This window comes from Ahaetulla prasina, chromosome 6, assembly GCF_028640845.1.
Source record: "Ahaetulla prasina isolate Xishuangbanna chromosome 6, ASM2864084v1, whole genome shotgun sequence".
NCBI classification, from domain to species: Eukaryota; Metazoa; Chordata; class Lepidosauria; order Squamata; family Colubridae; genus Ahaetulla; species Ahaetulla prasina.
In genome coordinates this window covers 75,432,834-75,451,501 of record NC_080544.1, presented here as the reverse complement: position 1 = coordinate 75,451,501, position 18,668 = coordinate 75,432,834, and the positions used below count along the sequence as shown (strand labels likewise).

General features: G+C 35.4%; 1 protein-coding gene across 3 annotated transcripts in view; it reads left to right on the top strand.

Moving 5' to 3' along the window:
- Positions 1 to 16,535, top strand: part of PAX3 (paired box 3) — a 94,511-nt gene extending 77,976 nt beyond the window's left edge. For all 3 annotated transcript variants that reach the window (XM_058188837.1, XM_058188836.1, XM_058188835.1), the window contains 2 exons: positions 12,792 to 13,038; positions 15,063 to 16,535. In XM_058188837.1, coding sequence (XP_058044820.1) covers positions 12,792 to 13,038; positions 15,063 to 15,097 — 282 coding nt within the window. In that variant the 3' untranslated portion in view covers positions 15,098 to 16,535. The remainder of the gene's footprint in view (positions 1 to 12,791; positions 13,039 to 15,062) is intronic.
- Positions 16,536 to 18,668: the final 2,133 nt, after the last annotated feature.

The window sequence follows — 18,668 nt, the reverse complement described above, 5'->3', positions numbered from 1 at the left end:
TCTCTTCAGGGATGTGAGAATTTTAACAGCTTTATTTTCTTTCTGCTCTTTCTCTGTGGGGTTAAAAAAAACAGAAGGAAGCTTGGAATGACACAAATGAAAAGTGAAAAGACAATTATACTGAATTACACACTAATCACTGACTATCACCACTGCGTAAGCAGTAAGAGGGCATTCTAATAGGCAGAAAATGAGATTTTAATAGCACAAAGGGTGGCCAAAATAACGACTCCTATATCTTTCGCTTTTTTCATTTTCTGCAACTTGAGGTCTGCATCTCCAGAGCACACTTCCTGGTTTCTGTACCATGGTGATAACTCTGTGCAGCTGAAGAGTTCAAAGGCAATAGAGTTGAAAAGGATGAATAGTAAAGGCAATGAAATAAACATTTTTGCCTAAAGGCAAAAGTACATAAACTCTTTTTTTGTAACAGTAAATGTAATTAAGTTTCAGCAATTCCTATAGCACATAGTGGGATACAAAACTGTATGGCTTTAGACCTTAGAAAAAGAAAGATAGGCTGCCATTTGAAAACAAGTTGATATATTTTTCAGTAACACTTTAATAGAGGGTTTTCAAGATTCTCAGTTTCTAAGTGTAGCCTTTAACAAAAAGTCTTATGACGCTTCAGTGATCTTATAATTTCTGGCATTAGAATAAAAACATTGTTGACAGTTAATGTCTTAATGTTTTCTCTTTTAATGGAAACAAAATTATTAAGTTGTGAAAGAGCAACAGAAAGGTTCAGTGATATTGGATCAATTATAGTCAATGTCCCTGATATTTCGCTAAATAAACCAACCACCTTACTATTTTGATGACTTAAACTGGAATCTGGGAGATAGTAAAATGGAACAGCCTGGAGCGCTGTGCTTAAGAAATACAGTTTTCATACAAAAGGCGTAATATTTAAGAATTTATTGCTATGGATATAGCCAAGGATTGATTGTGAGGCTATTTCAGATGTTGATTGCACAATTAGTTTGAAAAGGCACTAAATTCAACACAAAAAATCAGAAGTCTGCTTTTGGTAGTGATATAGAGTATTACATCGAATACCCACATAAGCGTACATACAATCCACTCATAAAAACTAATGTGATGCTGTTAAAGTAAGGTACTGATTCTGGAATGTCAAAGTCTGAAACTTTAAAACCTCCATCATTGCCAGTTATTTATTTTTTCAGAGATTCTGGAATGTAAACATTTTGAATCCATTTCCAGTTTGAATTCAGGAGCTAAATGAAATTACCTGAAGATAATACATTGCTGAAATCATAGTATAACTTATTTAAAGTTGAAGTAAAACTAGGTTTCATAGAATATTGAGTTGGAAGAGATAATTTTGCATTTGTAAAAATTGCAGGTGTGTGTGTGTGTGTGTGTGTGTGTGTGTATGCAGCCTCCTCACATTCTTCAGTTTAATCCCAAGGAGAGACTTCATGAGGCAATTCATTTACTGGGCATTATGGTACTAATCACTAAAAGGGGCAGAATATTGTTGAAAAATGTCTTCTTTCCCTGAAAACATTAAGATCTGTCCAATTTCTCTGCCTACAGTTTTGGGGGAAGAAATTTGAAGCCAGATAATCTTCAGAGTGATGAAAAGACATGCAGCATTAAAAACAGTGCCAGCAATAGCACCCTATCTCATGCCTAATAATTAAAAATGCAAAAAAATAAAGATTAAAAAAAAGTTTTCAAGCATCCAAAAAGCTTCTTTTGAGGGTGGGGGGTGGGAGGCAACTTTTGAGAAATTGCAAGACAGATTTTGGGCCTGTACCACATTAGTATAAAGGATCTCTTAATCTATACTGAAAGAACAAACAAGAATTCAGCTGAGTTCTAAAGCTGTACATCTCAACTTCTTTCACATTTAGAGCAAATCTGTATTTCTCATTAGGTGACTGATTCTTTTTCTGGTATCTGTTTTAGTCATTAATACCTGATGGTGGTAAGGGCTCTTCTGCCACAAATGGTTTATCTTTGCTGGAATAAAGATTAATGATGTCAAGATTCCATGTAGCCTTTGCCACCTGGCGCTTTCAATGTATGGAAGTATCTCCACTTGTAAGCAGTCAGCAAGAATAGCTGCTATGGTTGAAGACATCTAAAAAGTATTTGGTTGGCAAGGTTGATCCTCAAATCAGTTATATATGTTTTTAAAAAAAATTCCATTCTGTGATCCCAAGACCAGGACAGTACAGATATAAAAGGTATAAAATATATGTAATTTATATAAATTTTAAATTTGAATATGTTATGCATAGCATGCTGCTAAAGATTTTTAGGTACCCAGATAGATTTGTCTGAAAGTTGAGTCATGACAACTGGACTTCTTTTGTTTTTGGTTTGACATGTTTTGCTATTTAGAAGTTACTTGGATAAGCAGCAAAACATTTCAAATGAAAAAGAAAAGAAGTCCAGTTGCCATGACTCAATTTTCAGACATCAAATATAGCACGTATATACAGGTAAATTGTACATTTAATGTCAGCTCTTTTTGTTACATTTTCTAGGTTCATAAAATAACTTTCAGACTATTGCTGTTTTTTCCGCAAATGAGACAAAATTTTATCAGTTTCTTTTGATAAATACTTGTGAAGCCTAAAACACAGAGACAAAGCTACTACTTGCCTGCTGTGAATGTAATAACACTGCTGATTTGGTATATTCCTTAACATTTTCTTTTCAGAAAAAAATGACATTAAAATTCAGTGTACAATACTGTCTGTTTATTAATTTGTTTATTACTTTGCTTAGGATTTCATCAGTTAAGCTATTGCAACATACCTTTGCAGTTTTTCAGAGAAGACATGTCAAGTTATTTGCTAAAATGTAGTTATTTCTGTCTAAAAAGCCAAGAATCATAAGTAGGAACCAAAAACACATTAAACAAACAACAACAACCCTGAATGGATATCTTGTATTAAAAAAAAGAAAAACATCTATGATCTAGAGGTGGCCCACAGACCATTAAGCAAATATTTTTTTACTTTGTTGCTATTATATTTGTTTGTTTTCAGAAAATATTCTAGGGAGAATTTATATCTGAGGAACCAAAATAATTTCTCATATATGCATCGATATGTGAGAAAAAAGTGAGAGAAATATTGTTTAAAATTATTTTTATGTCTAAAAAAATCCAGCTGAACTAGTTTTTTAGAATCAAAATATCATTTTTAATCATTAGGAATGGCAATTCCTAGATGCTCCACTAATAAACATTACGTCAGGAACTACTGAGGAGTTAGGCAAAGTATAGTGAATTCTGGATTCTTTAGTGCGCATTTAAACATGTATAAAAAGTTTACGGTGTGACATCTGTAACAATGCACAATTTCCTCCTCCAAACCTCTCAAGTTGGGAACAAAAGAAACAAAAAATGATGCTTGTTTTGGCTAAAGAAAGTGAAGTATACTTCCTCTGGCATTTAGAGTGGTATTATTTTTTCTTTAAAATTTGATATTTTGGATTGAGATCAAATTGTTGAATATTGACAGCCTCATACATGAACCTAACTGAAGCTTTTGGATATAAAATACTTCATTGTAGCCAAAGTTACTATAATCTTAAATCTAAATCTAAGAAGTTCATATAAAGATTCATAGATTTTGCCAATTTCTCATATACCACAGTATGCCATTTTTCTATTACTGTAATTAAGCAAGGAGTTAACAAACTACAATAAGTACAAACTTTGAGAAAAGCACTGAGATAAAATAAATACTTGTTGAACAACTTACAACAGCAGCCCTTATATTTGTTACTTGCTGTTAAATTTAAATTTATAAAAATATCATTTTATTTATTTTCATATTTCCATACTGCCCATCTCCCTCAAAGAAGGACTCAACAAATAGGTGGAAAAAGAATATGCATTGGGTTCCATAGAAAGCTTGTGGCTAGTCCTTCATTTGTTGTGTGTGTGTGTAGTGCACATGAATAATACAGTTAGTCCTTGAATTATGACTGCAATTGAGCCCAAAATTTCTGTTGCTAAGCAAGACAGTTGTTAAGTGAATTTTGTTCCATTTTGCGACTCTCTTGCCACAGTTGTTAAGTGAATACCTGCAGTTGTTAAGTCAGTAACACAGTTGTTAAGTGAATCTGACTTCCCAATTAATTTTGCTTGTCAGAAAGTCATAAAAAGGGATCACACAGCCTGGGACACTGCAACCATCATAAATATGAGTCATTTGCCAAGCATTTTTTATTTTGTTCATGTGACCATGAGGATACTGCAACATCTGTAAGTGTGAAAAATGGTCATAAGTCACATTTTTCAGTAAAGTTGTAACTTAATGAATGGTCATTAAACGAACTGTTGTAAGTCAAAGTCTTGGAAAAGGAGAAGTCAAAGGAGAATTATTTTTGCTTCCTGAATGTTTAAAGTGAATGACAAATCTAGCCTTTACAGTAAAGAATGAAAACAAAAAAATAATTGCACAGATAATCACTATTACAGTATCATCTTTCATAGATGCCAATCTATTTCTTTAAGCACACGGAATATCATTCCAAAATAATCTGGAGGTGGAGGGGTTAGAGTAGATAATTAGCAGTGTAGACAATAGAATAAGAGGGATAAAAAGAGTAATCCTTAAGGTGGATGCAATGAAGGAGTGAATCTGGAAGATGGTGGTTTGCCTAAAATATTTTAACTGAGATAATAGTTGATTGTAACTCTAAAAACTGGGTTCATTGGCACGTGTGAGAGTCAGTGAGATGATCTGCAGAATTTTATCTCTTTTTCTGGAGAAGGTTATGGTTTTTTTTTAATTTTAGGGTAAATGGGGAGGTGGGTTTCCCTAGGGAAAAAGGGATCACAGCAGGTAATGCCATCCATCTAAGCAGTAGTTTGAAATGTTCAGTGCAGTGATGAATGAGAGTATGTGACCCACATCTGTTTTACATTAAAATGGATCAGTGCCCTGACATCCTTAGGAGCATTTGTCAAGATTCCCTGGACAGAGCTTCTGTAAATTACATGCTGCAAATGTGTCAGGGTCAGATAAGAGGGTGTCATTAACTCCACTAAAGTTTACTCATAATCCTGTCACTTCAGCTTAATACTTTAACAGCCAATAATTTTCTTGGTGTTGATTCATTAAAAGTTTCAATCACGATAAGGAGAGAGCGAGAAAAAAAAATAACCCCCAAATACAGAACATGTTTGCCCTCCGTCGATTACATTGCAGACATAGTTACAAAGCATTTTAAATGCAAGCATGCGTAAATGAATTAAAACGTGAGGATTTTATTCCAGTCCTTTTAAGTGACATCGTATTTCATTGAAATAACAGAATTTGCATCCTTGAGACTAGGTGTGTCCTGTTTAATAATTTAATAGATGTTGCTATTTGAGGAATTCCAGACTATATACTGAAAGTGGAACCCACTACACATTTTTAAATACACACACACACACGCACGCACACACACACCCCTACATACATACATGTATATGTATGTGTGTGTGTGTGTATATGTATATGACTGTTTTTCAAAGAAGAGGTAGGTCCTTTCTATAGCAAATATAGAAAAGCAACATAGTAATTTTGCTGTAATCAATATTATTGAAAGGCTCAATCTAATTAAAATTACACCGTGATCATCTCCCCTGAGAAACTAGAGCTGGGTAAAAAGGCTGGTTTAGATCCTGAATCAGACTTGACACTTGGACCAAATGAATATATAAGAGAGAAAGAAAGATATTAAACCTTCCTGACAATGATCCAGAACTTATTTTCCATGTTCCCTTGTGGGATTTCTTTTCAATCTTTTAGTTTGGCCTACTGCCCTAAGAGTCCTGATGTCTTCCATATAACTCCTATCTGGGCTCTAATATATTCAGTTTTTGAAGATCATCCAAGTACAGTCACTGTTCTCAGATGCTTTTACATTACAGTAACTCTCATTTGGTGACTACAATTTGCACTGGCAACTTGGTCAGTAAGTGAAATGGTCATGAAGTGAAACTACAACTGTGCTTGTTATCTTACTTCAACTGCTTTAAAGACCTTTACAAAGATTGTAAATGTGAGGAATGGTTGTAAAATTGCTTTTTCATCACTGCAAACAGTCACTAAATGAAACTGTCACTAAATAAGTAGTACTTGTACTGTATCTAAGCTTAAAATATAATTGTGCACTGATAGCGCTTATTTATTTATTCATTCATTCATTCATTCATTCATTCATTCATTCATTCATTCATTTTTTAAATTTATATACTGGGGCATACTACTTATATGAAGTCAGAAATTGTGCACTAATTTCAAGATATCTGATATTTCCGAGCATTAATGAGAGTTCAGATACATGTCCAACTCTCTGGTCCCCCTGTCAACAACACCTCAATTTGTGGAAACGTCTTCCAAAATCAGAAACTTGGTCTTCATTATTTGAATGTACCTAGATGCTTCTGTACAATCAGGACTTTAATTCTGCATGTTTAATGTTTATTTTCAGTATTCATGCTATATTTCATTTTCATTATTATTTGTGATATCTTTTGTTTCATTACTGTGCTGTTTTACATTTTACAACTCTTTGCTAGATATTTATGAGTCAGTGGATGTAGTTAATAAAAATAATAAATGTATAGGTATTCTCTATGAAGAAAAAATGCTGCTGCACTGGAAAGATTTCACTCTATTTTTTTGCTTCAGTTACCTAAAAAATGTGGTATAAATCACTGAGTCTGATCTTTGATTTAAAGGGGCAAAAATTTTCACTTTTCATCTAATTTGAGTAGAATCAACTGAAATTTACATAGATATATAAATAAAAACTGAATGAAGCCTCTCAAGGAAAAAATAAATAAATTCCAAGTTAGACTGAACTTCTGAGGTTTTTTCCCTTTCTTTTTTAAGCAGTTAACAGGAATGAATCCATATTCCAAACAGTTAACACACGAATATATTTATTTAATATTTGTTTCTCTTTTTCTTTCATTGTTGAAAATTCAAAAGATTAATATTAAAATGTATGATGCATATAATATACATAAAATAACGTTGCCTTAAAAGAACTTCAAAAAAATATGGTTGTTTATCAGATTTGCTAAAATAACACTTTAATATAATGAATGCAGAAGTTTTTTGTTTTTCAACATTAAAACTTTTTAAAGGAAACCAACTACAGCAGCAGTAAGAACCTTGGGAATCATGTCAAGCTGCCTCAAGTAACCCCACGGTGAGATCAGTAGCAAATAAATTTAACAAACAAACAATCAATCAAATGAATGAATGAATTAAATAATATAAATATTTCCCCAGTTCATTTTTCTTTGTATTATAAATCTCAATAGGTAGCAACACTTAGATCAGACGTGGGTTTCAGCAGGTTCTGACCAGTTGTGAAGAACCGATAGCAGAAATTTTGAGTAGTTCGGAGAACCGGTAGTAAAAATTCTGACTGGCCTCGCCCCCATCTATTCTCTGCCTCCCAAGTCCCAGCTGATTGGGAGGAAAAGGGGATTTTGTAGTAACCTTCCCCTGGATTGGGAAGGGAATGGAGATTTTACAGTATCTTTCTTTTGCCACGCCCACCAAGTCACCCACAGAACAGGTAGTATAAATTTTTGAAATCCACCACTGACTTAGATGGCTTTGACTGACCATTGAAGCTAAGACTATTGCTTAACATATTGTAAGCCGCCCTGAGTCTTCGGAGAAGGGCGGGATACAAATGCAAATAAAAAAAAAAAGTGAAGTGAACTTTATCTTAGTTAGTACTTGGATGGGTGACTATCGAAGTGCTGTCCCGGTGTCTGGAAGCCATACGGGTCTGGATGGGGAGAAACAGGCTCAAGCTCAATCCCTCCAAGACGGAGTGACTGTGGATGCCGACACCCCGGTACAGTCAGCTGCAGCCATGGCTGACTGTTGGGGGCGAGTTATTGGCCCCAATGGAAAGGGTGCGCAACTTGGGCGTTCTCCTGGATGGACGGCTGTCTTTTGAAGACCATTTGATGGCCGTCTCCAGGAGAATTTTTTACCAGGTTCGCCTGGTCCGCCAGTTGCGCCCCTTCCTAAACCGGGATGCCCTATGCACAGTCACTCATGCGCTCGTGACATTTCGCTTGGATTACTGCAATGCTCTCTACATGGGGCTCCCCTTGAAGAGCATCCGGAGGCTCCAGTTAGTTCAGAATGCAGCTGCGCGGGTGATAGAGGGAGCCCCTCGTGGCTCCCATGTGACACCAATCCTGCGCAGGCTGCACTGGCTACCTGTGGCCTTTTGGGTGTGCTTCAAGGTTTTGGTTACTATCTTTAAAGCGCTCCATGGCATAGGGCCGGGTTACTTACGGGACCTTCTACTGCCACCGATTGCCTCCCACCAACCCGTACGCTCTCACAGAGAGGGACTCCTTAGGGTGCCGTCCGCCAGGCAGTGCCGACTGGCGACACCCAGGGGAAGGGCCTTCTCTGTGGGGGCTCCCACCCTCTGGAATGAACTTCCCCAGGACTCCGCCAACTTCCTGACCTTCGAACCTTTCCCGCGAGCTTAAGACACATGTATTTATCTGCGCAGGACTGGCCTAGAGTTTTAATTTTTAAATTTAGCTTTTAAATGGGGTTTTTTACTATTTTAATTATAATTTTAAATCTGGCCTAATTCAATAAGTTTTTTAAATATTGTTTTTATCTTGTATTTATTCTTGTGTTTTTTATCAGGCTGTAAACGACCCTGAGTCCTTCGGGAGATAGGGCAGTATATAAAAATTTGATTAAATAAATAAATAAATAAATATCCCAGTAGGCTAAGACTTTTTACCAGAGTAGGAAGCAAATAAATAGATAACTTAATCCCGCAACATGGCAGTGGCAAAAAACTTCCATATTGCTGCCAGGAAAACCACATGGATGCTTTTACTAGGAGTCAAACTTGAGGATTCCAATTTTTGTGACCTTCACGTATTTGTAAAATAACAATAATCTAAATTGCAATTATATTTTATTTCAGAAAAGTCAGAACTTTAGAAAAAAAAATCTGTTACAGTTGAATTTATATCATTAGAAAATGCAGGACCTGGAAATGTCTTTTTGTATGTTATTCTGGTTGGGATGGGAAAGAAGAAAGCTACAGGTGTCATTGGAAGATACCTCATTGGGGAAGCATACTGTTTATTATTTATCCTTTGTAGACTTCTTGGGAAAACAAACGTTTAAATGTGTCTCAGAATAAGTTCTCTATTAGCCCAAGCAGTTAGGTGAAAACCAACAGTGCCCTTTCAGTAACTCCTTGTTCCCGTGCTATAAGGTCATGACACATATCACAAGGCAGAGTTTCTGCCTTTAGGCAACTTTCCTTATGACTTTCAAAGAGAATGGTCCCAAAATCTAATTATTTAGATGCTAATCAACTGCAGCACAATTTTGAAAGCCTCCAAAGATATTTCTGAAAAAAAAACAGCTTTAGTAATGCTGTTGCTTTTTTCATCCTCAAAGATAGGGAAGCACTGCATAACACCTATACATGATAATGATGATTAAAAACTTAATTTAATTTAATCTGCTTGTTTTTTTAAATTAAGTTTAGACAAGATGGAAGCAAATTTTACAATGATCGTCAAGAATTTGGAGATGAGTAATCAAATGAAATATGAATTACAAATACTACAAAGCTTAGAATGGAAAAGAGGGCCATCATAACACCTTGATAAATTGAATGAAGTCTTGGGAAGCATAATCCTACTGTAACCCGCAGATATTATGAGCCAAAATACCACTCAACGCTACTCAAAGAAATACTGGCAAACAGAAAGGCAACACAATAAAAGGCAGAACTCCAGATTTATTCAAAGATTATGGATTGAAAATGTAATTTCTGCTTGATAGTTTAGTAAAAAATTAGCTTTTTATAAAATTAGTTTTTGTTAGCAAAATTTGACCTACTAAAAATTGTGGTATTAAAATTGTAGTTATGATAATTTACTGCAGAATTAAATTTGGGGAAAAATGTGGATTTATTTAATTGCAATTATTTGCATTCTGCTATTTGAGCAACTATAGCAAGTTAACAATAGTATATTGAAAACATCCATAAAATGTATAACAATGTTTAAAAATTTCTGAAAATGCGTTCCTGGATTTTTAACACAACCCCCCTCCCAAGCCCTGCAGAGGAAAAATTGTAAAACCCTGTTTTTCTCTCTTCCAGTGTATCAACTGTGGGAGTTGATGTAATTGTTTTAAAAAACAACTAAATCTAATTATTGAAAGTAGTAAATGGAATTTATAAATCCAACAGCTGTTTTCCAAATTCATTTACTACAACTATTGAATATTAACAGGCTTGCAACATGGGGTTTTGTTATTGTTTGTTTTATTTTGCTTTTTTAAAAAGAGAGTAAACAGCATTTGTAGATTACTTTGATTTTTTTTTTCTGTGTGTGTGTGTAATCACTGGACTTTGAAGTTGTATACCAGCTGCTTGCGTTTATATCATGTAATGCAAAGTCTGTATGGGGCAACTCACAAAATTCCAGCGAGTTTATAACGGAATTTATTTCAAGTTTAGTAAAGCTGTAGCCATTGAGTGAACTCTGGTGATTTTCATTTACAATGAACAGTCCAACTGAAAATTTCATTTACTTAGTGTGGCCCTAATTTTCTTTATAAGAAAAAATGCCTGTATCACTGTCTATAACATCTGCTAACTATGTTTCTGTAGCTGAGAAACTAAAGCTATGGTAATGTTAACTTTACCACCTTCAACATTCTTCTCCAGATAAAATCTGTCCAATCTGGCTATCTATAGAAGCTGCTACAGATATTTCTAGAGAGACTATGGCAATGGAAACCGAGAAAACAGCATCCTTGGTTATAACCACACATTGTAAATTAAATCATCCATTGAAGTCACCCACCTTTTATCCTTTAAGAAGGCAGCTGAAGATATTCCTCTTTATATGGATTTTTCTGGAGGGGGATGGGGGAGAAGGTTGAGTTAAAAAAAATATCAACACATTTTTAGAAGTTAAAAAAGAGATTCAATAATTTTATGGATGTTTTTAATTGTAAACTTAATTATTATTATTAAAATATTTATTTTATATAAATATTTTAAATAAAATATTTAATAATTATTAAAAATTATTGTAAACTTGCTAGAATGCTCAAGAAGGTAGATAATTCAATTATTTTTGCAAATTCATACTCTCGTTTTCTACAAAACATGCTATCTTAAAAATCATACATTTTCCTCATTAGTATAAAAAAGAAAATTGTCCCATGGTTTTGAAAAGTTTTAAGAAGTGCTGTGGTACATGTTCAATAACATGAATATAATATAATGTACTTCTGCCAACCTAGCAATTTCGAAAGCATGTAAAAATGCAACTAGAAAAAATAGGGACCACCTTTGGTGGGAAGGTAACAATGTTCCGTGCGCCTTTGGCATTGAGTCATGCTGGCCATATGACCATGCAGACGTCTTCGGACAGTACTGGCTCTTCGGCTTTGAAAGAGAGATGAGCACCGCCCCCAAGAGTCGCAATGACTAACACGTGTGAGGGGAACCTTTACTTTAATATAATGTAATGTAAGGTAAGGTAAGGTAAGGTAAGGTAAAGTAAGGTAGGTAAGGTAATAAATATAATAACACAATGCAAATCAATGCAATGTTAAGATAGCGTAACGTAACGTAGCGTAGCATAGCATAACATAACATACAGTGCACATCAGAGATTTAAAGAAAAGGATTTTCATTTGTATAATCTATTTCTCTCTCTATATGTATATATATATGTATGTGTAAGTTTATATACTGTATATTGTGTGTGTGAGTTCTTTGCATTATGCAGGCCTTACAGAGCACATCAGAGATTTAAAGAAAAGGATTTTCATTTCAATGTTCAAGAGTAATAAAAATACACTACAGCTAATGACTTTTGTTGCTTAAATGTTTGGGAGGTTGTTGATTAAAACAACCAAACCAAACACATCTCTCTTTGAACCTCCACAGGGCATTTCTAGTTCTTTTGACTATCTTTGATCTTGCAACTGGTTTTAGTTTCCCTTGTAAATTTAAAGCCATAATTTCTCAATCAAGTTTAAAGAAAATTGTAGTTTAGATTTGGTGCTGTCTTTTCTTTGCTGGTATTACTGTGCTTTTGGTCTGTGTATCATTTTAAAGGATGTCATTGGCAGCAGACAAGCATCTTTGCCTGCAAAACAAGGTAACAGGCAGAGATGGGAAACAAAAGGCTGGGGCCAGAATTGCCGTGCTTGCTCCTTCTTTGTTGTGTAAGAACATAAAATATTGGAGAGGTTTGTATCTGTGTTATAATATGTATAATATTGATGTTAATCAGGACACATATTGTTTTTCACAGCTTGGGCATCTGCTATCATGTGACCGGAAAACAATATATACTCTTTAATGGGAAAACCAGATTCCTCCAGTTAAACAACTGTTGCTTCTTTTTTACAGAACAATAAATAGGATAATAGAATTTTAAAGAACTAACATTGTAGAATATTAATACTTGAAAAATAATCATGCTGAAAACATGTTACATATAAAAAATGTCATTGTGATCACACGTTAGAAATCACACATTAGAGATTTTCCAGGATAAGATACAGAATGTTTGTATATTAGAATAGAATGCCAGTTATATGTTATTACCAAAATTTGTGTGATGTGTCTATTTCTTTTTGGAATCAAAGAACAGAAATCAAGCAGATATATAAATAATAAAGTAATTTGTGGATTGTTTCAAATATAGCTTTCGTGCTACTTAACCTCACCTTCTCTCCCTTTCTTTTTTATTTTAGGTAATGGGCCTCTTAACTAACCATGGAGGAGTCCCGCACCAGCCCCAGACTGACTACGCCTTGTCACCATTAACTGGGGGTTTAGAGCCAACCACCACAGTCTCTGCAAGTTGTAGTCAAAGACTAGATCATATGAAAAGTTTAGATAGCCTGCCGACATCTCAGTCATACTGCCCACCCACATACAGCACTACTGGTTACAGTATGGAGCCTGTCCCAGGCTATCAGTATGGGCAATATGGACAAAGTGAGTATTAAGTCATCAACAATGTATGTGTGTTCCTGGAATCCATGTGTTCATCATATATTCTGGTTTTTGTTTTTAAACCAGTTAAGAATCTCATTCAAACAATGAGCAGTCATCAACTGCATAACAATTAAGGTGCTGGTTTGGACTGGGAGGAACCAAATTCAAAACTATCCTTGGTTGGGCAAGCTAACTGAGTTGCAGAATTAGACTGTCTTTCCCAACAAACTCACTCTTGTTGAGCTGAGGCAGGAGAACTGTGCATACTGCCTTAAGCAGTTAGACAAAAAGTTGGACCAATTTATGGTCGATTTATGAAAAATATTTAGTCATAAACCTGCAGGAGATTAGTTCTGGACTGGCAACTCTATTTAGAAGCTGAGTCCTTTCTACTGTACATGGTGATGATCAGATAAGTATAGTTCAACCTAGCAACATCTGCAGGAAACCTGATGGTGCCGAAATGATCACACACATGATGACACAAATTGTGTAAATACTGTGATTACATACTTGTGTCAGAATAGCTTTCTTAGCAAGTATTTATTCAAAGTGCTTGTGTGATTACATTGCCACTCACGTATCGCTGTTAACCTCCCCTTCCCTCTCCCCCCATGGATACTCATGTTTAGTTTTTAGCCAGATCAGTAAAGTTGCACTTATACTGGTTTGCACTAACAGTGGATGCAATACCTTAATCAATCCTTTCCTACACTGGCCACATTGAAATAACCTAAATGAACAGTTATCAGTCCTAGCTAGTATATTCCTAGGTAATGTTGACTAGGCTAGTTGTCATGATGAAGGCCATTCAGGTTATCTGTAGGACACCTGGTTAGGGAAGACTGCCTTGATGTATCGCTTGATGATTTGGAAGATGTTGTGTGTACTGTATTTTCCATGTTCAGTGGTTGGTTTCAAGTTTTTTTACTACCAGTTCTGTGGGTGTGGCTTGGTGGGTGTGGCATTGCTTGGTGGGTATGGCTTGGTGGGCATGGCAGGGGAAGGATACTGTAAAATCTCCATTCCCACCCCACTCTGGGGAAGGTTACTGCAAAATCCCCATTTCCTTCCGATCAGCTGGGACTTGGGAGGCAGAGAATAGAGAGGGTGAGGCCAGTCAGAATTTTTACTACTGGTTCTCCAAACTATACAAAATTTCCGCTATCAGTTCTCCAGAACTGGTCAGAACCTGCTGAAATCCACCTCTGACCTTGTTATTTCCTAAAAAGCCTTCTTTACTGTTCAGGGGGATTAAAAATGTAATCCAGCAATGTCTAGAAGAAAGGAAGGAAAGTGATATTTGCAGATTTCTCAGCAAAATCTGATGGATAGCCAGATCTTATAGTAAAGTCTGTGGTATATAGCAATAAGAATTACACCATTGTACTGAAATGTAAGTTTTGAGAGATATGAGAAATTTGGTACTTTTAAAAAACCAAATTCAATTAAAACTTGATGGGGTCATGCTGCTTCTCAAACCATAAAATGCATACATGTAAAAGAGATACAGGTATATTTGATACACATTATATTTAATAATAACATATAGCATAATATTTTCTTGAAATAAAAAATGCATTTTTTATTGTACAGATATATACATTTGCTGCTATGACAGTAGATTATTTCAGCAACATTTCTGCTGCATAATTATTTTCTAAAGTGATGTCAACAACATCTTGATGTTATTAATTGTTGAGACATGAAACCTGATTGCCATTAGGTAAAACAGAGGGGTTGTCCAAAATGAAATAACCACTGGCATTCCACTATTAGAAACACATGTTCTTAATGAGGTCAGCTCAAGAATCATTATAGTATATAATCCCAGATACATAGAGTTTTGTCAAACTTGTCTAAGAATAAGCATATTAGACCTTTTCCTTTGATATATTAGTATTAAATATGACAATGTCAACCTGTAGTTGACACTGCCCCTTGCTGTGGGGTTGTCACAGCATGACTTTAAAAGCTTATTATGCTTCTTCTTTCTTTTTTTCTTCTTTTTTTTCTTTTTACAGGTGCCTTTCATTATCTGAAGCCAGATATTGCATAAGGTGAATGGTCCATTTCACATTAAAGTTTGTCTTGGTCCTGGTCTCAGTCCAGTATTTGGAATGGAGCAATCTTCTCACCAAAACGAGGCCCAGAATGCAGAGATTGTACTAGTGATAAATGGGACTATTCTTTTCTCATCAGTGTGTTTGAACACACTCAATAAGATGTTTGGACATGCTGGATAAAGCAGCTCAGAAAATAAAGACCACTAACAGTACCACAAATAAAACAGCTCAGTTCACCATGACATTAGCTAAGAACAAATAAGAATAATAGAAGTTTTCACACTGCTAGGCTGAAGTAAGCATTCCATTTTTACATTGATGAAGATCCATGGATTAACTTGGACATTGTGGTCTGAGTGCTGCAAAATTAGAACATTTTTTTCAAACTTTCAGTGCCGACCTTTGACAGTGCCCAGTTTGCAAAGCATGGGCTGAAGAACCTTGTTTAACACACTGGAAAATGACCTTGAAGAAAAATGTTAAAGTCTGTAGGATGCTAGACTAGATGTTTGAAGACTTCCACAAATAAGTTATTGGTTATCTTCTTGTTTTTGTAATCTTGTTGTTGCTCAGTGTCACATACAAAAGGACTTTTCTTCATAACAGCAAATGACATATTTTGTAACATGAAGAAAAGTTTTGCAAGATTGTTTGTGTTTGAAATTTTCCTAGTCAATGTTACCTCCTGAAAGAAACAAACAAAAATACAGAATAACTTTGATTTCTATGACTGCTTAACAATGTGCAATATGGCGTACCTCACCAAGCTTTGGCTGCATCCAAGGCATTATATATAGAATTGAAATTATATTTTTTCCAAGTACTTTTATTTTTACAATACATATTTCACTCTTTTAGTATATAGAGGTGTCACAGTTTGCTTCGATGATCTCCATTTTATTAGATCAAAAGGGACTTTTGGGGGAAAATACTACATTTAAAATGCTTATGTTTACATTATTTCTAGAAAATACAGGGCATAAATCATTATGTCTCTGTAGTTGTCATGTAATTTTAAATTATAAAATTGCATCTTATATAATTCAGTGGAAACCAAGGTTTACATACATTTTATGTTGTGACATTTCCAAATGTCAATAAATTTGTCTTTTGAAATGTTAGGAGGGACAGGAAGATGGCAGGCAGTGTTATTTATTTTCTTTATTCTTGGAATGGCAAGTGAGGTAGAGCACAAATTCATTCCTTTTAGCATTCAGTTCAATGAAATTAGTAAATTAGTAGGTCTAGAATATCGTACAGAATTTAGTTCACACATTGGTCTTAAAGAGTGATTGAACAAAATACTATCTTTATGTTACATTCTCTATCAACAACACATGTTGTAAAAACAAAAAAAAATCTCATATTAAAAAAGCGCAGTAAATATTTACTATTTATAATGAATAAACAGCTATGGAAACTTGCTAAGCACTTACTGCTTTTGGTAATGAATTTTGTGAGCTTGTTATTTTCAAAAACATTGCTATTCATTAGACAAAATATATATGGTATTTTATCATAAAAAAAGAGAACAATGAGGAAAGATCTTTGTGTTCTTTACCTATGGAGTTTCTCAATCATCCAGGTCATGGTTGTCCCAAAGGTGCTTTTCCAAAAGGCAACTAAATTTTCTTGGATTTTTTCCTTGAAAACGTTTCACTTCTCATCCAAAAAGAAGAAGAAGAAGAAGAAGAAGAAGTTAATTTCTTCTTAAAGTTGAAAAATAATAGATAGCAGGATTAAAAATCATTATTAAAGAATGTGTCCTGTTCTGTTCCACATAGGTATCCCACCCCCACAAGTCTTTATAGGGCTTTATAAGTCTTTATAGGGCTTTATCAACCCCAAATAGTATTCCCAGTATTCAGTCCTCCTGCTTTCAGGAACTAGTGCAAACATCGTCAATCCAATTCCCCCATCTGGAAATGCAGAGCAAGCCCATAAAGTCCCCTCACCAGGTTCAGAGTACAAAGACAAGTTCACTATCTGAGTACAAACAACCAAAAACAGCATCCAAGTCTAGCAGCAGAGTCAAGATTTAAATCCATGGCAAGAATCACAATGGCTGAATGAATGCACTGCAAGAAACTGATGAGTTGTTCCCAGTGACACTGGCCTCCACATACTGGGTTAAATAGCCACTGACCGGTGCAGCTAATCAGAGGGGTGAGGCTATCGCTTTGCAAATAGTCTCACTGACCTTCATTGTGCCTGCCTCCTCTCAGCCCTGTGCATTTGTGGATCAAGTGGAGGAGGCAATTCCTCCACATCCCACTGGCCAGCTGCAGCTGTGCACCTTCTTTACCTTGCTGCTCCCATGGGGCCTCTGGTGTCTCCAGCTGTAGCTGTGCCTCCCCTTTTTCTCTATCAGCTGGCTGTTTATCTGGTCACCCCTCCATCAACCTCTTCACTGAGCCTGGCCTTTTCACTCCTGGCTTGGAGCTGTTGGCAACTTACCTATGCTGCTCTAAAAAGTTTGCTCTCCCATCCTCCTAAGTCCCTGGGGACTGGCTCTCCCTCATCATCCAATCTTGTGTCTGGGGAGGCCATGACATGACTTCATTGCAAAAGGTTTTTTGAAGTACCTTTTGAAGTGGATTCTGAAATACCTAAAAGATAGAACAGTTTTAAGATGCCCATCTAGTTTCAATCTTTCTTTTTTCTGTGATTGGTACCTTCATGCATTTTTTATTCTGGCAAAATGAAGTACAAGGGAAAAGTGGCTTCTCTATCCTTCCTCTAAGATGTTTTTCCTGATAGAATTTGGACCATTCCAAATTAATTTTATTTCCTCCAGGAAAAGTCTCAGAATAGCAGTAGTACCACTTTAAAGGAGGCTTGGAATAGGTGACAGAAAATAATTTCCAAGAGAAAACATAATATCTGTTTGGCTATTTTGTGTACTATTTCTATGGTGAAATTTTATTAAATTGCAAAACGAAAGAAACTGAACATTAATTTAGACATGTTTGAAATTATATGTTTTGCTCAGGAATTCCATGAGACTGACTTAACCCTGTTAACCACTGCTGAACATATGGGCTTTGGTGAATAAATTAACAAACACGATGAGGTTACATGTACACAAGGAAAGACATGAGCTTTGAAGTTAATGTAAGGCAAACTATTGGTTTCCTTTTCAAGATATCTCTACTGAAAACTTCATTCCTTCTAAAATGAGCCTGAAGACAGGGCACTATTATCCAACTTTCAGACTGCTAAGGTCACCATGAAAATACAGAAACTATAATGCAATGGTGCAAGTATTGCAAAACAGAAGACTCTTGTGAGGTAACTTTATAGCAAAATAAGGTAAGTGTTCCTATGAGCTGATTTAATTCCAAATATCGCAAACGTTACAGTTATTGTGGACAAGTCCTATTTATTATCAGATCTATCAGGGATTGCCAGAAAAAATCAGAATAGAAATGGGAAGACATATTTCATTTGACCTTTACCGGCTAATTTAATCAAGTCAGCCTGATATACAATATGAAAGAACATCTGCTGATAAGAAAGAACTATAGCTTTCTTTGTCTTGGATCTGGAAGTAGCTCAGAGGCT